The 22,544-nt window shown below is 32.7% G+C and overlaps 1 protein-coding gene and 1 long non-coding RNA gene across 3 annotated transcripts; both read right to left on the minus strand.

The window, feature by feature from the left end:
• Positions 1-4,535: 4,535 nt before the first annotated feature.
• Positions 4,536-6,481, minus strand: LOC148277312 (phosphatidylserine lipase ABHD16A). Its single transcript, XM_088233056.1, is given in 3 exon segments — positions 4,536-5,915; positions 5,917-6,077; positions 6,080-6,481. Coding segments are annotated over 3 exon segments (1,524 nt in total). The 5' UTR covers positions 6,153-6,481; the 3' UTR covers positions 4,536-4,625.
• Positions 6,482-7,435: 954 nt separating this feature from the next.
• Positions 7,436-22,410, minus strand: LOC148277313 (uncharacterized). Of its 2 annotated transcripts, XR_015823533.1 has the most exons (4): positions 22,301-22,410; positions 16,149-16,234; positions 12,819-12,950; positions 7,436-7,901 (listed from the first exon to the last, which is right to left on the minus strand). It is a non-coding gene; the product is annotated as an uncharacterized LOC148277313 (long non-coding RNA). The 2 variants fall into 2 exon arrangements; XR_015823534.1 differs by lacking the exon at positions 16,149-16,234 and having other exon boundaries at positions 22,301-22,387.
• Between the last annotated feature and the right edge of the window lie 134 nt (positions 22,411-22,544).

Raw genomic sequence — 22,544 nt, forward strand, 5'->3', positions numbered from 1 at the left:
ACCTTGAATTTTGTTGAAAGTTAGGTACTTTTATAACAATGAATGATATGCATTCAATTTTATTAAGATCCACCAATGTTGATAATTTTATGTTCTTGACATTTATATGGCCTTAAAAAACGATGCTTGTTTTTGATGAATTGTATCAGAAAATATATTTTATATTAGCAAACCAGTATATTTCTGCAAATGTTTCTTATTTTTCTACAATACGTAATACCATTGTGAATATACTACATATAATAATCTAAAGATTTCCATTCTTCAGGAAAACATATTAAATAAACTCGTAAGGATAGCCATTATAAACTGGTCAGGCTGTTGTTGTATGTTGATACAAACCGCTTCAACTACTTAGAAAGTTTTACCTGGCTTAATCAACTAATGTATTGCTGAGAAAGCTGTAATGAATATAAACCGCTGTCTTATACCCGTATTCAGAGACAAAACTTAAGGTGAGGAAAGTACATTCTAATCTCAAATGCGGAGAATAACCCGAAGGTGAAGACAATATAATGTACTTTCCTCACCTTAAGTTTTGTCTCTGCATATGGGTTAAAATTTTTACCAAGTTTTATAATAGTGAGCATGTAAAGAATAATCAAAAGCGACCTTAATAAATAATGTTAAGTTTTATTTTTATTCCATTTTGTTGCTTTCTAGAAAGTTAAAAATTTTTCCAATTTAACGCCGTTTTATCTTTTGGCAAAAAACTATTACTCATTTTATTCATAGAATGGGCATTCATTGGCCGATAATGAGACCCTATTTATTTCAACGTAAAAATTAATTTGTAAAAAGGAAAAAAATACAATTTTAAAAATATATTTATTAAAAAAAATATGTTAAATCATATTTACCTCAATCCTTAATTAAATCAGGGAAATAGGATTTTATTTTAGTAAACATACAAATCAAGAATATTATGATCATTTTAAAGTTGTATTAAACTTTAAAAAAAGAAGAAATATTTGAATTCTTATGATTTACCAACACACTTTTGAAAAAAATTAATAATTAAAATTCATAGTTAACCCTATTAGGAAATAGGAAACTAGTTGTGGTACAGCAGGATTCGAACCTCAAATCTTCTGATCCGGAGTTCACGACGCTACAGGGATCACAACCCGTCTCGCTTTTCATTTTACTGCTAAACCAGAATTTTTATTTTTCTTATTCCCATTTTTTTTAAAACTTATTCTGTGTTTTCTAACCACTTTCAACTTACCCCAATTTTCTTTGTTTTAATAATTTTCAAATGTTATTTTGAATTTCATTGTCATTCAATATTCTAATGTACCTGTCAGAATAAGACAGACTGTGGAGAGCTAAATTTGAGGACCGGTAGATTTTTTCCTATTTGCCCCACAGTAATGGAAAACATATGCCAATTTGATATCTAAAACTACTTTCAAGTTTAGTCAGCTGAAAGAACATAAAATAATATTATATTATTATCCACCATAATATATTATGTGTGGTTTGTATTGTTGTAAGGCTGTGAGACTTTGACTCTGAAGGTGAACACTATGAACAGGCTGGAGGCTTTTGAGATGTGGTTACATCGCAGAATGCTTAAAATATCTTGGACAGACCTTATAAAGAACTCGGAAGTCTTAGTTGAGCTAGAACGAGCAGAGAACTCTTAACAATCAAAAAGTTCGTAAAATTTCGTATGTGAGGCATATAATGCGTGGAGAAAAGTAACACTTGTTTCATTTAATTTTGAAGGGCAATAAGGGCTGAAAGAAGGCAGATGTGTCCTGACTGCGTAATATACGAGGCTGGACTGGCTTCAGGACCGTGGAGTTGATATTCCGGGCAGCACTCCTGTGAGAGAGACCTTCGCCATTGTGATTGCCAACGTTAGGGATACCTGACAGGGCACGAGAAGAAGATAATCCACCAATAATTTGGTGTCAAATATTGCACTACGATAATAAATTGAATATCAAGCATTTGTTATTTGGTTATCAATTTTGGTAGCTGCCTATTGATAAATCACTATTGCAACACTCAATTAAGTAAGAAAACCACACATTTCTTTTTACTCCACGTTATTCTTATTTTTGTAATGAATAAATTTGAATAATATTTTTACCATTTACAGAAATAAATATATTTTATAATACATTTGGTGTGATGGCTACATTAGTTTGTGTATTAGGATGCTACTTATGAGAAATGATCATTATTTGGCAGAAAAAATTGATATGTAAAATGAAGTACCTATATATCTACATATGTACATGTTTTTAAAAATTATATTTTACTTTTTAAGTAAAACATTTATCTGTTTTTATTATATTCGATGAATAATCTTTCAGAGGTTATTTCATTTCATTTATTAAAAAGTTTCTAAACAGTTTTAATAATTACTGAGAAAATAATTCAGAAAAATTAGCTTATTTTACTAGATTGACATTCACTAATTTTGATAGTTATTGTAAAATAATCAAATGAATTATATACAAATCACTGTAAATGAAATTCTAAAAAAATTGACGCATTTTGGTAGATCATAGATATTTTGTTTTTGAAGATTATTATTGATCTTCTGCATTGATAAAAACTTATTTTTACACTGTGTTATAAAAATATTTTGTGATAGCATTGCCATTTGACAAATGTGTGTATTTTTATAATTCACTATGAAATGTGAAACTTCGGTATAGTCTATCTAAATTAGTATATTATGTAAAAAAATGTATATTTATGTAGCCCCGCAATAATAATGAATCTCCAGTAAAGGAAATTTAAAAAATATTTTTGTTTTTTAATTTTACTGTCTGAATATAATATCGTGGGTATACTGGCAAAAAGCTTTAACTCTCAAATCCCTGTTTTGAGAAATCAAGCATTTAAGTTTTGTTCCAATTTTACTCTTTTATATATTACTAGCTGACCCGACAGGCGTTGTCCTGCCCGAACATTGGCTTGCCTTGAAAATACGTTTTTTTTGATAAGTAGGTACCAAGGTACTTGCTTGTGATTAATTTCCAAAACTAAAAATAGTGAATATTCAAATATTAAATTTAAGTAGGTACTTGTTTATGGTTGAATTCCAAAACATAAAATAAATATTTTTTCAAATATAGCATTCTTTTTGCAAACGTCAAACTCCAGTCGTCTCACCAACAAAGGGGTGTACTTAAGTAGGAATACGATTTTTTTAAATGTATTGAAATCAATATTATTTTAGTGTTACCAAAAATCCAATAAAAAGGAATAAATGGGTAGAAATTATAAGGAATTTAAGAAAATAATCTGAGCTCCACAAAAAACTGATGATGTTTATAAATATTCAAAAACAAACTTTTTTATACACAAAAAAACGACATCTTTCCATTTTATTGAAAATGCATTCTCCTCGAATGCAACCCTGGTAGATTGATGAATAAAGCATTTGTGCTCCTAACTTCTTTTTTACATATTCGATTTTAATATCTACGAACACGCACAGCGCTAAGATCTATATTTCTATGAAAACCGCACGTATATTGGCTAAGCCGTTTAGGAGTACGGTGACATCACACGTACATAAAGACTTAAATAAAGTAAGAAGTTAAGTGCTCATTTAGTAATATGTTTTTAATTTTTCCGTTTCTTAATTTTATATTAAGTAAATATCAAGTTATTTAAAGCTTTTTAGCCTGAATAAAATACCGGGTATACTTAACCTTAAATTTGTTTTTAAAACTACAGATATATGAAACTTAAAATGACTTAGTGTATTTTTTCAGTTTGTAGAGCGTTAAAAAATTTACAAAACTGCATAATTAAGTCAAATTCGCATATTTTCGAGTTAATGTTTTTTGCCAGTATCCCCACGATATATTTGTGTAAGTTATACATGCTTTACACATTCCTTAATCTTACCTTGTCATAATTCTTCTTTCACACCTAGTGGTACATAGGGCACTGCATTGGTAAGTGTGTTTCGATCATCTGTTACATGAAGCTTAAGTGATCAGACCTACACTTCAGGTGCCAGTCCAGGAGTGATGAAATATTGCAGTTTGGACGACATTTAAAACCGATATTTCACATCCAAACTAATCGAACCCAGGATCTCAAGAATGGTAGGCGAACGCGCCAACCACGAGGCGGACTTATTTTCACTCGATTTCCTTATTCAGGATTTTTGCCCGAGTGCAGCCATTGAGTTGAAAACACTCATCCAGGGTTCTGGTTCTATTTCATTCACAGAGCTGTATTCTTCATCCACCTGGACACGGAGCATGTTGTCTTGAAAATATTTAAATGTGTTCTTTTCCTGTAATATTTTTTAAAAAGCGGCACAGATTATAATTTTTTGGAATATATATTGATAAATACTAAGCCCTTTTGATAATAATAATTATAATTTGAATACAGTTTGCACATATAAGTGCTGCGTATAAACTTGTGCACATAAGTGCTGCATATAAACTTGTGCACATAATGTGCCTATTAGAATTCGTTTTTGCGTTATATAAATTAGATACCCTCACTACTAGCAAGGTGACATTAACTTTATAAATAAAAAGCAGAAATCATACCACCAATATTTGTAATAATTTATTTAACATATTTAACAATAATTTAATAAATAAATATTCTTGGATATTTTTAAATACTTATGTTTAGGTAAATATAAAATCTTCATCTAATGTTATCTCTTGAGGGATTTCGAAGAAGTCGGGAGGTAATGGGGTGCAGTGAGATGACTGATAGTCTATCAAGTATTTCCCTACCAGGAATAAAACCTTTTTATTTTTATCGGAATCCCCGGGATGTTCTTTAGAAGAGAAAACTTTCAGAGCCGGTCCTAGAACAGCTAAGTAGCCTCGGAGAAGTGTTATTTGATCATGGTCAAATAAATAAGGATACCGATGGGAGAGAGTTTTAATTATGAGATCATTACCTCGATTAGTTGACAAATTTCCTTCTTCTATGCAAATTATTTCATCCATGGTCCGTCTTATGAATTTTACGGGTCCAGAATAAGACTTCAGTAATTCCGCAATGTTGAGATCTACGTGACATCGAATAACTTCATTTACTAGAAGTTTCCAAGAAGCCGGCATGCGAGATAAGGCCAGTGGTAACAGATCATCGAAGGTGGCATCCATGATTACTCCCTTTATGTCAGGATACTGCCCCGCAGCCCACGCTACCGAGTAGCAGCCGATACTCCATCCAAATAGAACTATGTTTTCTGGTAAAAAACCTAATTTTTGTATCGCAAATTGAATGACTGCATCGATGGCGTAGCATTCCTGAATTGGATACGGTTGCCCAGTGCTCTCTGCAAATCCAGGATGGTTCCATCCGAGCACGGAATATCTCCTGTCTATCGGAGTCATCATTATTCCGATCTCGTAGAAGCCTGCGTTGCCCTCGGAAGTGATGACGAGAGTGTTGCCATTTGTAGTAGTATATCTCTTATCAACAAACATGCAATCTATATCATTGTCATCTCTTGTATGGACCTTGTATCGTAGACCATTGTACCTTTCCACTAATTTGATTCTTCCTTCCAATAAATACTGCGAAATAGTCATTTGTAGTAGTGAGATAGAGCCCGGATAAATGAGTTTCAGAGCAAAAGTTCTCATGGCAATTTCTCCAATTATATACAAAGGAATACCTTTCCAGTTACTCAATGTTTGTCTCGCAGATTTAGAATATTGAATGCCTTTTGTCTCCTCAACAAGTTTACTGTTCCAGTCAATTGGCCAATACCAAAAATCAAAATCGTACTTTCTGATGGATGAAATATTGATCGGATTGGATTCTGAAATGGCTCGAATTAGAGCATTAGTGAACTCTCGGTACTGGGGTGATGTAGCTCTGCCATATGCCTTGATACAGAAAAGAACCGACACTACCAATCCTAAGCTAGACATAACCTTTAGTAATGTGGGTAGAGATTAGTAATGTGGGTAGAGAGCTTCTTTGCATATAATCTTTTCTGTAGAGGTAAATTGCTATCAGCGGTGAAGTATACATTGTCATTTTCCACATTATGTTGAGGGATTGAATGATTGGGGTTACAAAATGCTCAAAATTGTTAGGATTGTACAATTTGGTTATGGGCCCTCCCCGTGAATTTTGTACAAACGAGGGCCAAATAAATAGAACCAAACGTTTTTGAAAGGTGAAATCATCTGTTAGATGTTCAAGTCAAATATTAAATAGCAAGCACGCAAATATTTCCACTGAATGATTTGATATTTTCGGTTTTAGTAAGCGATTTGATACATAGCATCAAAACTCAATAAGGTTTTGTTTACAAACAAGTGTCAATGTTTTATGTTGACAAGAAATTACATTCGTCGATAATATACCGGAATATCGGCTACACTACCTTGTCAAACTTGGTTTTCTTTCACTCAAATCACTTGGTGTCGCTTGTCAAACTTCAAACTCAAAGCACACTCAAAGGAGCGCGAGCGCTTAGAACGCTCGTTGTTCGTTCACGCAGATATCTGTAGTCTGTGGTTCACGCTTACTTTATTCCGGTTTATTCAGTTGCTACACTGATTTGTTTTGTGTTTTGCCAGTTTGTCCAACCTGCCACAAAGCATAGACCTATCCAAAGACAAAGCGTAGAACTAAATATAAATAAAACGGCGCTGTTTTGAAATAAGTATACAAAAGAAAATTTGTATAAATAAGTTTAATTTTTTGTCTTGTTAAGCAGATGTCAAATTTATCAATTTTTATGATTTTTTAGACTCTGGTATGGTATGGAGTATTTGCACAGGTATACTTAAAAATCAATAGTCATAAGGAAATGCGTTGAAATATATTATTTGTAGGGAAAGAGATATGTAATCCAACTGGGGTGGTATTCTGAACGCAAAAGCGTGCGTAAAAAACGCATTTTTAACGCGTATTTTGTACTACATACTTACACGCTAACAGAGCGATCTCTTCGCGCGCAATTACGTTCAGAATTCCAACCCTGGATTTAAATTTTCAGTAATATAAATTTGTTATTTTAAGATTTATATTCGAGGGAAACCGGTATTATTAGAATTGCCGAGAAAAAATAATATTAACTAATGGATGGAAGCAGACTTTTCGGGAGGACAGATTATTTGCTTGCTGATTGTCTCAACCTCCAGCTTTTATATTTATATGTATCAAAAGACATGCAGGGTACACTGTACCATCATGTCTTGAGCATTATGAAACAAAGATTCAGTCAAATAAACATTTAAAGCTACAAATGAATCAGAATAAGAAGGATTTATTAGCAAAAGGGTCCAACAGTACATTAAAAACCAAAACCTGAACATAAAATTTTATTCATTACGCACTGAAAATTACATATAAAATCATATTTACCATTTAAAACGTGCATAATTTATGGATTTATTATAATATACTTATATTTCAATTACATAAATATATAATAATTTAAAGTATTTTCTTTAATTTCCAAAATAAAACTAAAATCATATTCAATATTTTTAACGAAAACCAAAATAATACATAAATTCGTACAAGTACCTATTTAAATTTCAACGGTTCTTAATGAACACATTTTTTTTAATATCACATTTATAATTTCCATGCGTTAGTTAATTTTCATTAGACCATACCTTGGATAGATTTTATAATAAAAAAATACGAAGATGACATATTGATGAATTGTTGAATACTAAAAAAGCAGAATGGAAACCACGCATATTTTTTAAATGTCGATGATAATTTATTGAGGATCTGACATTAAATCTGTGGTTTTGGAAAATAGCAAAAATCTAAAATTGGACATATGGAAGAGTTTTGAGTTGGATTTAAAATTGATATTGTGTTGAACTCCACTCCTGAGTTGCCTTTGTTGATATTGATACAACGGATTTTATTATACAAACTGAAGATGCACAACCAGATGTAGAGCTGGATAACTGTAAGATAAGATATTTTTTAAATGATTATAATCACAATTCATTCCACACTTAAAACATGCTCTTTTCCTATTAACCCAGATATTAACATTTGGCGTCAACTAGTAAATAACCGTGTTAGAAAAATGGTAGTCAATAGCGGGCTCGAACCTGAGACCGCTGATCCATCAGTTCGTGATATTACCACGGGACCACAATCTGCAGTACGGTTCTGAATACTCTCTAAGGTGTAGAGAAAGCTTTGCTAGCACGTAATTAGTAGGTAATTAAACTATATAATACGATATCCCTAGAAAGCGCGAGCCTTCTGGGCTGGTATTCCGAACGCGTTTACAGCGCGCTATAACGCGTATTTAGTACGTAAAAACGCGCTATACCGCGCTATAATTTCGTTTGGAATACCAGCCCTGAATCGCACTGCTGTTCATGTATTTATTTATTTTTACACAAACGCATAAATTGCCTTTAACATAAGTATACGTTGCACATAAATTAGAAGAAAACTTTTTTATTTAAATACATAAGAAAAATGATAAAATTGCATAACTATAACAATAGTAAGAAGTAAATATTTTTAAAAGTATTGCTTATGCAACCAAAAATTTTTTTTAAATATGGACATAAATATGAAAAAGTAAAAAAGAAAAACATTTTCAAACACAGATAAAAAAAGAAATGAAACTCGTTTTACAACTATCAAGTCCAGAACCAAATTTATCAGCCTTATCCTCATACTGATTACCATATCTGTGGAGCCTAGGGATAAGCGAGTGCATGTGATAGTTGGTCCTAGAACTTGCACAGCAAAAAAGAGGTCTGCGGAGAGTATGTCCACGTCCAACCAGGGGTGGTATTTTGTATCTTCCTCTACCCCCTAGAGTGTGATTAATTTAAAGATTTTTATTTGCTTTATATAATGGTCACACTAATGATTAAACATCAAATGGTGTATAAAACTGCTTCAAAAACGGAAAAAAAAGAATACGGTTTGGTCATTTTAACCCAATTAAGTGTTTTGGGTAATGCTTAAGGTTGCAATAATGGTCTAAATAAAAATTGTCATATTTAGTTGCACGCGTTCGTATTTGTTTGACGTTTATTGTGGCCATTATATGAAGCATTTTTTTTTTCTTCAAATTGATATTTCTCTAGGGAGTGGAGAAAGATTCAGAATACCATCCCTGGTTTATCGTTGGTGTGGCGAATTTTAACGTGGACGGCTGAATTTTATCGACGATCCAAGGACAGGTTTACTGAAAACGACAGTCACCCAAGAAAACGTCGATGCTGTGCGCAAGCTCGTCAAGGATGATCGACATTTGACATATCACGAGATCGAGGCATCGTTGGATTTAAAAGACCTCAACTTAAATTCTTCATTGTGTCCAAAAAATTGTTTCACGTTGGATACCGCATTTATTGACCGAAGAACAGAAATAAGCTAGGGTCAATTGGTGTCAAAAAACTCTGGGCCGCTTCAACGCAGGAAACTCTATAAATGTGTACAGCATCGCCAGTGGTGATGAATCGTGAATTTACTCATATTAACCCGGAAATATACACCAATCGTCTGTTTGGGTGTTCCAAGGCGAAGAAAAGCCGACAAAAGTCACCCGTTCCGGAGTGCGTCCAAAAATATGTCGCAACATTTGTTTTAAAGCAGGTCATGTAGCAATAATTCCTCTGCAAGATCAAAGAACTATTACTGTCAATTTATTTGTCAGAAGTTCGCATACAGCTCGCTAGACAATGTAATTTTTAGAGCAAGAAAACGACGAATTGCTAGACCATCCTTCATGCAGTCCTTACCCCCCAACGATTTTTTTATTTTTCCGAAAATCAAGAACGGACTGCTCGGTCAAAGGTCGCCGCCGCCGCCGGAAGAAGCAGTCGACCAACGAACGAGTGGAATAACTGCTTCCAGAGTAAAAACAATCGAGTTTTTAAGAGCTATCTACTGTTTTATTTCAGCTCTATGGGTAAAATTTAAGACAACCCTCGTAAGTATTCACACATACACATAATACCCATATCATAATAGGCTTACCAAATGCGCATTTTCCACCCATAATAATCCACATAACAAAATATAAAAACAGTGTTGTGGTAGGTAAGTACAGCGGACTTATTGTTTATCTATAAATGTGTATATATATTTTCTTAATATATGTTGTATTATGCATTTTAACAACGCTGTATTAATTTTTATCATAATGAACACAAAATATTAAATAAAAATGTACTCTAGTAAAAATAAATAAATATACTACATTTTCTTAACCCATTGTTTTTTTTCCATGTACACAATTCTCTAATCCAACAGAGATTTTTAAAAAGATAGCACATTGGTTAAATGAAATATTATCAACATGCTGTATATTGAAAATGCATAAATTGTGTGACCTATATACCATCGACCTGTTCACCACTTTGTCTTTAATCCTTATCATTCCCTTTCCCCGACCTAATGGTGCATAGGGCACTGCATTGGTATATCAATCGCAGCGTATTTTGATAAATTTTGTTACATGAAGGTAAGATTATGAGTCTTACGCATCATGTGCCCGTCCAGGACTATGCTATAAAAATAACTGTTTAAATAAATATTTCATGTTAATCATGTTGAAAATCAAACCGAGACCTCTTGCGTGTTAGTCAAACGCGATGACCACTACACCGCGAGGATGATCAAACTTTGCCTTTACATACCTACATTCATATCTACATATTTTACATGCACTCACCTGATTATTAATCATACCATGTCTTTCTGCTCTTCCTCGTTTTCTGCATCCATCTACATTCGCATCTTTAACCCAATGTTCCGATGTTTGCTCTACTTGTACAAATCAACGCAACACCCCCTTCCTTGATTTTGTCACAGCCTTTTATTTTCTTTTATTCAGGAAACACACAGTACAATTACATAGTTTTATAGTATACAAAGCCAGACTTGACTCCAATGGACCAGTGAAGTTTCCATATTATATTTTATATATTTTTTTTCAAAGGAATAACCCGCTAAGCCTTTATTTTGAGGCTTGTCAGCAGGTGGGATAGAGGGGATATGGAAGCAGGTAATAAAAAATACACCATTTTATCTAAGGTTATCAATATTCTATTTTTAATTGTTCAAATACAAAACAGAAAGAAAAAAAAACATAAATTAAAGTAATATAAAAATTAAAATCAAAGTGAAAAAGTTATGTTAAAAGTTTCTAGTTAGTATTGATATAAATGGAAATAATATTAAAAATGAAAAAAAAAACTTGATAAAGTAATTAATAAGTCAGAATTAAAATAAATAAGAATTAAAATAAATAAGAATAAAAAACACGCTCAAATGCAAAAAAACATTTTCAAGAAGAAAAAATATATACATACATGCATATGTGAAGGGATTAAAAAAGAACCGACGAGAAGAAACTTTAAAAGATATAAAAGACAATAAATTTAAGTTAATTTTAAAAAACATCTTAAAAAATAATGACTCATTCTTATGAGTTTTTTTATGAGCTTTTCTTAAAGCAATGTATTATTTTTAAAAGCAATCAAAAAAGTAATTAGGAGTAGTTTAAAAGTATAAAAACATGCAGAGCGCAGCAGAGAAAAAAAAGAATAACAAGTATTTCAAGTAATCTTTAAAATGTGAAAAAGCAATATTCAGAGAAGATTTTAAACTAAAATTAGTCCTTAAAAAATATTAATACGATATTAACAGTAATACAAATTTCGCTGAAGAAATTTAATTGAAACTAAAAACCATTTAAGTATGTAATGTGATGTAATTGAACATAAAAAGGTTAGGTAAGTACTTATTATAATATATAAACGGAGTTTTATTCAAGGTTTTCAATGCACCGTTTTTAAATAATCATAATCCTGTATGCTAGATATCTATGTGATTGAAAAAGCTGAACAAGATCTATGTACAAACGAATTCTGACAATATTTCATACTGTCGTTAGGTATTCGAAAGGTTGGGTGATTTCGTAAGGCACGTGATGGACAGTTAATTTGAATTTTATTTAGGAGCTGGGACGAATAAGCTAGACTGTTTATAATTTTATAAAGAACAATGAGGTCAATTAATGTTCTAATTTTTTCAAGATTAGTGAGCTTGAGAAAGCGTGCAGATAAGTCATAATTTGAAAATGTAAGAGTGCATCGGAAATTCGAATGTTTTAAAAAATTATTTTGTTCTTTCTCCAGCCAGTCAATATAAGTAATGTATCCTTGTAGCCTTGCGCGGGCCTCGACATTTTGTGCCCTTTTTATTTTTATTTTTATTTATTTTTATTATTTATTCGGATTACCGATTATTCGTTTATCATACATAAAAAACAAAACAAATAACAAATAAGCCAATTACAGGTTTTCACAAGTAGCACAAAACAGTAAAGTAGAATATATTCTCAAACATAAAATAAACAATGATCTAAATCCGAAAGAAAAAAAAACACCAGAAAATTATTTCGAAAGCAAACGCCGCACGTCATTTTGATTATTCGAAAATAAATCTATTTTTAATGATTTCGTTGTGACCTTGAATTTATTAAAAGTTCGCCATAAATACGAATTTTGCCTATAATTAGACGAGACGAGATTATCGTAGATAGTTTGATCACTTTCTCTTGAGATATCATTCAGCTTACATTCATCCTTGATTTTCACAATTCCTCGCTCACTTTCACGCATTAGGGCTGGTACCAGGATTCCACTGTGAACTGATAATTTCGCCTCCTGGGCAACAATTTTAGAGTAGCGGTAAAAAAAAAAACACCCATTTATAAAGACAAATATGGCGAAACTGGCAAATCCCTTAAAAGAGAAGCATCGTATAATATTTTAAAAAGTGAAAAATATATTAAAATAAATCCAGATACGTCTGTTTTTAAAATGGTTGCATTTACTTACTCGAGATGGGAAGTCCAACAGCAACAATAATGATATTATTGGTTGCAATAGCGGTTAATATATATATAAGTAAATAAGAAATAATTTGAATCATATCCATCGTTAGGAATGAATCAAAAACAAGTGCTTGTCCTGGAACAAATTTAAAAAAAATTAATAAAATACCAAAAACGTACAGTGCATTAGAATGTTTAAAAGCTCTGTGTTGATGTGTGAGTGCCTATCGGTAAAGTAAAACACGTTTCATTTATGTAAGTAGATACACTAGAATATCTTATTTGAAAACATTCTGTCAACACAATAACAAAGGGGATTAAACATTCGAGAACGCACTGTGCCGAATTATGATTCGTTTCTTATAATATTTGGGTGTTATGAAATATGAAAATACAATTTTAATTAGAACAAGAACGTAAATCATTATCATCGCATATCCACGCCCGATGGTGCACAGGGCTCCGAGCATGGGGACGTCAAGCATGGTACGCAAATGCGCCTACCACTGCACTACGAGTGCGACTTATCTCATATTGGTTTAATTTTTCAGGATATTATTTACCCGAGAGAAGCCATCGGGCAGAAAATACTCGTTCAGGGTTCTGGTTCTATTTTACACACAAAACTGTATTCTTTATCCGCCTGGACATAGTAATAAGAAACGTAAATGTAATAAATTATTATCAAGTCCCGATTAACTATTGTCGTAGGTACTAACCGTTTGCCATCGGGTGCTCAGAAAAAAGGAATAACCCGCAAAGTCTTTATTTTAGAGACGTGTCAGCTGATGGGGAAAGGGATCTGAGGTGGTATTCCAAACGCTCTCGCGGCCATCTTATTTCGTGTATTTACATACAAAATATAAAAATTCGGATGGAAATACCATCTTTATTATAGTGGTAGAATAAGGATGGTATTCTTATTCGAATTATACCACTATGCATGGGCGTAACTTTATGCCAAGATTATGAGTAAGGCCCCAAGTTGTTAGACTGCGTCCGTACTCTCTCATTTTGTAATGAATAATAATTACAGTAATGTACCGCTACCGCTCTCTGGCGCTCTGCTCTGGACGCTCTGTTTCCACCTTGTCCACGAGTTCGACGAAATCGGCAGTCCATCTTCTCTGCGGTCTTCCCATTTTCGTGGGTCCCTTAAGTAGTATAAAAGTACTCTTTCGTAGGTCTGTATCGGGCTGTTTTGAGTTTTGAATGCACTTTACCCACATTTTTTTTCTCTTTCTTTGGAGACCACTGATGTACCTCTATGAATTTTTTAAACGAGATATTCTCCAGTAACCTCAGTATTCTTATAAATCAATTTAGTAAAATATCGAGAAGAACTATGATGCTACAGGTTCTTCTCAAGATTACAGTTAATCATTTGCTCATGTAAATACGAAAAAAAAACAAGAGGATTAACGAATTTTAAAAAGTTTAGTTTTGCTCTCCCTTAAAGTGGTCAATTTAGACATACCACAATGTACTTATGTACTTCTACGTTTTTATATTACTACAGTATATATGAACCACCTATGTATCATTTTTGTATGCCTTTGCTTTTATAGTACGTTCACAAAAAAAAATTAGGTATATATTATTTTAGTGTGCATATTCTCATGTCCGGGTGGAATAAATAATACAGTTCTGAAATAGAACCAGAATCACTATACATATAAGAATCCATATATTTAAATTGTATTTTTGTAATGTTTTTTAATAATTCGAACGGGCCAAATTTTTATAAAATGTACGAAAAAACAATGCAAAAATTGAAAACACGTAAATTAACCATGTCATCAACAATTAATTAAGAAAAAATACAGATTGTGCAGAACAACTATAACTACAGTAGAACTCCAATTATCCAGATTAATGAGTGTCAGACGTTATCACATAAAAACATACTCAAACATGTCCAGCAATACGGTATTTCACAAGTCAGGAATAACGTTAAAAATGAAATATGTATTTAAAGCGGATTTTTACGATTCCGACGATATAAATAACAATATATTCAAAACAAGTTTTAATTTATAATTTTCGGGTTTAAAGATGAGCACATACAAAACGGCTCGCAGTTTGCATCACGTCATTTTGACGTCACGCGTTACGACCGCCGACTGCGCTTCTAACACACATTGCGTAGAAGTTTGGCGCTTAAACGTCATACGTACCGTTTGTCCCATAGGGCGCGAAACGTTTCGTATTCGGGTAATTAAAAATATGCATATTTTAAACCGTTGCAGAAAATTTATCCGACGTCACATGGAAAAAATATTAATACCGTTACCATCGTAACTTATTGCCTATTTGAAAATAAAAATAATAAAAGAATGTGAAAATACCCTATTGCTTTGACGAAGAAACGCACCGGCCGCAGGAGCCCTTTTTTATTTATTATTATAACATCTCCTTTATTTTTTATTTCCTCATAACGATCCAGATATTTGGATATCCGGATGTCTAGAGTTCGGATAAAGAGAGTTCTATTATATTTCTACTATTTATTAATAAAGGGACCTAACAAATCAAAAACAAAATGGGGATTTGAAAATGTAAATCTAAAGCAGTTGACACGATGGCAAGACAGTAGATAGAGCAAAACTGTTTTGTCCCTGCTCGACCGTAGTTCGAATGCGGAACGCTGTCATAATAGATACAAAACGACGCGCATGGTGCGGTGGTGGGAATAAGCCATTGTCCTGCGGTGATATCTTCACCGTATGTCTCTATGACAATGTCTTAGTCCATTGTTCTGCCCTGGATCTGGACAATATGCTCGAATCTGGGACAAGACGGTAGGTATTGTCCTATCCTCGTGTTAACTATGCATTAAACATATTATAATGACTTCATATTAAAATATCATAAAAATAATGTTTTGGCTTAGTAATTATATGGCAGAATTTCGTACGTTCTTATTAATGAATTTGTTAGTAATGTTATTATGAAAGTAAAGTGCTTTTGTTCATTGAAATAAAATTAGGATATATGAGGGTATTAAAAGCAAACTTAGAAAGCCCCATTGAAGAGTTACCGAGATATTTGCGAAAAAAATCACCAACTCAATGAAAAATGCTATGTTTGCAGTGTCAAGTATAATTGAAGTCTGTTTTTGCAAGATTGAGAGATTTTAGGTAGGTTTTCGCGTATAGTTTATTTTGGCGTCAATAACTTATTTTCCGTTTTTGGTGGAGATTTCTAAGTTTGCTTCAAATACCCTTACTTATTATACCGAAGTGAGAAATAATGTTCTACGATTGTTCGTTACTAAAACAGGGATGATCCAAAATAATACAGCTATAAAAAAATAACAAACATGTTTTCTTACCTTGCAGATTCCATAAATCAGTGAGCCAAATACAGTCATTGATATGAGTTTTATTCCCAATAATACGGATATAAAAAAATTAGGACCTAAAAAGCAAACAAAATAAACACTAGAACTAGGTACAGTACATTAGAATCTTTAATAAACCTTAGTTTATGTGTGTGTGACGGAATGTTTTCAAATAAAATATTCTAGGGTGCCTGCAAACCGACCCCTCCGATGTATGATGTGGAAACCCGCAAATGGTCGATTTTTAGTTTTAATGTATTTCGTCCATATTTTTATGATATATTTTGTTCCAAAAAATACGTCTTTTGCTATTAGATAGGTTTTTTTGGGACACATATTGTCGTATCTTATATTTTTTAGAAAGTATATTATTGTATGAACTCATGCGATAATTTTTGCGGGACGAAAGAGATGACCGGAAGCGGCGTAAGTATCAGCTACGATTGTGTTCTACGGACTAGACCAGTGCTTCCCAAAGTGATCTTTACGGACCCCCAGGAGTTCCCGAAATCATTCAGTTGGTCCGTGGAAAATTAAAATTGATTTGGGGGTCCCTGAATTGAAAATAAAATTAAAGTAATATGACACATTTTTATTAATATGGAGGATAAAAAAAATAACAATGAATAAATTATTAGCAATTTTTACGTCGTAAGTAAAATATGTATATAGACAGGTGCATAAAATACAGATAATAACAGGCATCGCGGTGAGTCAGGCCTATCTATACAGGTTTACACAGGAACGCAATAAAGCCGATACCTGCACCAACTAGTCTTTAATATGAACTATAAAAGAGTCACGCATCTAATCAACAATTTAGTTCTGTGTGGCACTGGACTCGTGGGGATTTGCGGTTGCTACTCACTACTCACAAACATAAAGCCGAACATAAATACACTCATAACATCCCGTCAGGTTCGTCCACATCATTAATGTTTTTTGGATTTTAAAACCAAAGTTATAATTTCAATAAATACTTCTTCAACAAAATGTTTCGTTTACATTTTATTTTTCCGACACTATTTACCATTTACTATTCAAGATATCAAAGTTAAATTGGTAATTTTTCTATTATGCATTTATTTTTCACCCAGGGTCCGTGGGCAAGTTTTGACTATGAAAAGGGTTCCGTGGGTCAAAAGAGTTTGAGAATCACTGGACTAGACGGACATTCATCGCGCGCATTATTTTTTTTTTTGTATATTTTTTCCAAAATGAATTACGCTTATGGAAAAAAATAATGAATTAAACTAACTACAGCACAAAAATGTGAATTAGCACCGAAACTTAATCTACACTACACTACAATTGAAACTCCAACAACAGATTCATAGCATAATAACCAAAGCCCGTATTTGCATGAGGAACAGCAGAGTATTTGCTAAAACAAACCAGTTAATTATATAATATTTGTTGGATTCTAATATATTTTTTTTGTCTTTATATATAAAAGGCAATGTTTGTATGTGTGTGCTCGGTGGACTAAATAACCACTGGACAGATTTACTTGCGGTTTTCAGCGAAATGAAAATCTTTTCCACGAACATATTTATAACTCTTAAAATCGTCAATTTATTTAGTAGAAAAAAAAATAGGAGCGTAAAGGTTTTTTCATCGTTTACCAGGGCTGCATTCGCCGAGAGTGCTTTTGCAAGAAAAAATGGAAGGATTTAAATTTTTTGTGTTCAAAAAAAGGGTGTTTATGAATGTTTACAAACAACTTTAGTTTTGCATGGTTCCCAATCAGATTATTTCCTTTTGATTTCTACCCATTTATTTCTTTATACTGGATTTTCGGTAATACTTAAATAATATTAACTGATACATCTTTGAAAACAGCATTCATAAAAAAATGCACCCCTGTTGGTGAGAAGAGCAGGATTTGGCAATTGCAAAAAGAATTCTATATTTGAAAATGAATTATTTTATGTGTTGGAATTCAAAAAGAAACAAGTACTCAGGTACCTACTTATGTTTTAGATTTGAAATTCAATCATAAACAAGTACCTAGGTTCCTACTTATCAATGAAAAGTCTTACCATTTAAGAAAACCGAACCTGTTTCTTTGGTTACGTAAAACCATTATGAAGCATACTTTGTAACATTAATAATGTTTTATCTTGAGAGGAAACACGGTCTGACTTTTCTTTATAGAAACGTATTTTTACCCTGGGTTATGGCGATATAAATGTTTCCCATCAGCGTGTCTAAACAGTTTTGCTTTATTGATGAATAGTTTTTTATAGGATCGAGAACCATCCAAAATCCCATATATACGTCCAGCTTTTTCTGCAGTCTTCGGACGCATGGTACACAAATATGATAACTATTTTTGAAAAACTCAAAACGTACCTATTCAGATAATTTCATTCTGATTCTCGAAACGAAACCTTGATTTTGTCACAAATGGTCCAAAATGTAGTTGTTTTTTTCACATAGAATGCTATCATGTATGAAGAGGCATCTTCAAAACAGTTAGAGGAAAACAATGTTCAAGTACCTATTTATCAAAAATTTTACTTAATGTCTTTTCCAAAGTATAATATCGTAAACCGAAAAAAAAGGTTTTTTGTAAGATTTTAAATATGAAAAAAGATATAAAAACAAAAATGTGTACTATTTGTTAAATCGCTCTATATTTATATTTTTACTGGACATAAATATATTTAAATCCTTCTCCTGTAAAACCCTATTTTGTGGGTTACGATATTATACGCAGGAGGTGTAGAGATGCAAGGCGGTAAAATTACCGCGGTATTTTACGGGAATTTTACCAGATTTTGGTAAAATACGGTATTTTTCGGTATTTTACGAAGAAACGAAACGAATTTGACGTACTAATTTATATTTTTCAAAGATATTACAAATACGAGTAGCTTTGTTTTAGGACACTCTACATGACAGCAAAAACCAAGTTTAGATCCATCAGGCGGTTGTCGAGATTTATTATAAGTATGGGACGTTTAAGGTCATTCGGTATGTACTTTTTTCACTTTTTTTATAAAAAAGGTTATTATGTTTTGAAACTTAAAAGGATCGGTGAACATAGGGTCCTTAGTAAAACCTTAAGTTTGTGACCTTGAACGACCACCGCTCATGCCGCGATTTTGAGAAAATGGTGCATAAAATCAGTTTTTGGTGTATAATTACGGCCCTGAAGGTTTTATTGAAAAAAATATACAAAAGTCCGAGAAAATAAAATTTACTTAAAAATTATTTTTTTCTTTGGACCAATATTTTCCAAGATACACGTTTGAACATCAAATACATTTTATCAAAATAGCGGAAAAGCGGTATTTACACTAACTTTTTACTAATTATTTGATAGTTGACCTACGAAAAGTCATCATCATCATCATCATCATTCCATGTCCGCTATCTAGTTGGAGCATATGGTGTTCACAAAGCAGGCATCTCGGTCGGCTGCCAGCTCCTGTGCATCCTCACAAGTCAGGTCGCATCTCGTAGTTGTGAAATGAACTACCAACGTAATTAGCAGTGGAGGGCTAAGACGCCGAGAACTTGGTGCCTCGTTAAGCAGGCAAACCTGAAGTAGCATTATGTAATATTAAATTATTTTTATAATATAATGTACACTGTTTAAAGTATTTGTAATACCTATCACCTGTATATTTGTAAATTTCAATACTTTTATTAGAATGGATGTAAAATTACGTAATTTACAAAAAGGCGTAAATTTACGATAATTTTCGTAAATGACGGTAATTTTACCGTGGAACATGGAGACTTTTTGTTTGTTTTTTTACTTAGTTTACCTGGACTCACAGATTTAGCTTTACTCTTACATGTATGTTAGTTGAATTGTGAAAACTGTTTACTCACATTAAGATGGCGTCATTTTTGTAAATCACGAACAATTTATTTTTTTCAATTTTATTTACTTTTTTCAAAAGTTGTTAGCTTTTTTACAAGTTTACGACGGGGTCCCAAAAAAAACGGGAGTTTCGTCTTAACTTCTTTATTTTTTAATATTTTTGCACCAAATTTTGACCACCTTCCAACTATTCTCTTTTGACTACAACGCACTTTCAAACAATCCTTCCATTGTTCAAAACATTTTTTAAATTCACTTATCGGGGTGTTCTTTAGGCCTTCCAGAGATTTTTGTTTTACCTCCTCCACTGTGGCAAAACGCTTTCCTCTCATGTCCCTTTTGAGTCTGGGGAACAAAAATAAATCCCAGGGGGCTAGATTCGGTGAGTAGGGGGGTGAAAAATTGGTGTCATGCCGTTTTTGGTCAAAAAAAAACTTTACGGAGAGAGCGGTGTGGGCCAGCGCGTTGTCATGATGGAAGAACCAGTCGCTTGTGCGCCAAAGATCTGACCTTTTCTTCCGGATACTCTCCCTCAATCTTTTCAAAACCTCTGAATTGGACTCCATGATATTCCAGACATCTCACAAAGTTGATCAATGGTTCAGCGACGGTCTTCGCGAACGAGAGCTTTGATTTACTCGATGTTTTTGTCAGTTCAACGCCAAGGCGTTGAAGGGCGTCCTGAACAGGGTTGGTTTTAAATTGACATTTCTTCATTTTTTAAATATGAAAATCACTCGCAGACTCTGGTTTTTCTTAGAACCGCATTCCTATGAGCAGTTTTAAGCCTTACAATAGTTTCCGCGGACGATTTCTCCAATAGGAAACAGAATTTCATCGCCACGCGTTGCTCTCGACAATCGGCCATCACGTTTTCAACGAAATAGAAAAAAATTGTTTCACTAAAAAATTTCCCATAAACAAACTGATACATTCACAGCAACAGAACTTCGCACACTAACTCAAAAAACGTGTCCCTAACGGACGCCGGATTGAAAAATGGGTATTCTCACTCTCCCTCCCCACCACAAAGTGATTCCCGTTACTTTTGGGTCCCTTATTTCAAGATTCTGATGACATTTTGTATCATGCAATTTATCCCTTTTATTGTCTCAACCGACTAGTTTCAAAGAAATATATTCATATTATATGTGTTACCTATATTACCATGTACATATGGGTGCTGGTTATATTAATTAGTCTTGAATAGGGTCGATTTGTTCCCTTTTACATGCCATCCTTATCGAATAAAAGTGATAGAGGAAGAGGATCTTTGCGAACACTATATGCTCCAACTAGGTAGCGGACATAGAATAATGATGATGATGATGATGATAATTTTTCGTACGTCAATTATCAAATAATTAGTAAAAAGTTGACGAAGTTGAAAAAAACTGATTTAAAGCACCATTTTTTCAAAATTGCGGCATGAGCGGTGGTCGTTCAAGGTCACAAACTTAAGGTTTTACTAAGGACTGTATGTCCACCGATCCTGTTAAGTTTCAAAACATAATAACCTTTTTTATAAAAAAAAGTGAAAAAAGTACATACCGAATGACCTTAAACGTCCCATACTTATAATAAATCTCGACAACCACCTGATGGATCTAAACCTGGTTTTTGCAGTCATGTAAAGTGTCCTAAAACAAAGCTACTCGTATTTGTAATATCTTTGAAAAATAAAAATAAGTAAGTAAAAATCGTTTCTTACCGAAAATTACAGTAAAATACCGTAAATTACGGTAATTTTCCGCGACTTTTGGTAAAATTACGTAATTTTACATCTCTTAGGAGATGTCAAAACACAAACGTTTTTTTTTAGTTTATTTGGTTCCCCGATAGGCACTAACACATTAACATGCAAACATTCTAACCAACTGTACTCATAAATATAAGTGTGAAAGACAGTAACAGCTAACCGTTCAATGTTTTTAATCCTTACAATTACAAAATACAATTTTACAAGTAATGTAATTAAATTACAAGATTAATATTTTGATTCGCACGGATACAATCACCATGTAAAAAATAAGGCAGCCATGACACCTTTTAAGGCAACGATTTTCGTAAGAATATATTTAATTTCTTACTTGAGAATGAATTTATTTTATTTTCCGGAATCTATGTTATGTGTATAATACGCATTATTTGTTGTGTATTCTTATTACGCTTGCGAATAATTTCGAAAAAAAAAATTAAATGCCCTTATGTAATAAATACATATTTTTTTATGGTAATAATAAAATTGTGCAATTCTTAAATTAGGTTGGTATAAATAAATTGTAATATAAATAAAAAGGCTTACTTGGTAAATGTTTTTCCACCATTGTTCGAATTTCCAAGATATCTTCGGCATGTTCATTGAAATATTGGTACGACGCAATAAGTAGACATGTAAACATAAATTCAACAACCTGCAAAACATAATTTATATTTGAGGTTTAATAAGGAAGTTCAGTGGTTCAAAAAAAAGAATATTTGTTAATAGACTTTTAAACTAAGCCAAATTAAAAAAAAAAATAATACCGTACTAGCTGACCTGACGGACA

This window comes from Micrasema longulum, unplaced genomic scaffold (assembly GCF_059751315.1).
Source record: "Micrasema longulum isolate JH-2025_06_02 unplaced genomic scaffold, ASM5975131v1 h1tg001052l, whole genome shotgun sequence".
Classification (NCBI taxonomy): Eukaryota; Metazoa; Arthropoda; class Insecta; order Trichoptera; family Brachycentridae; genus Micrasema; species Micrasema longulum.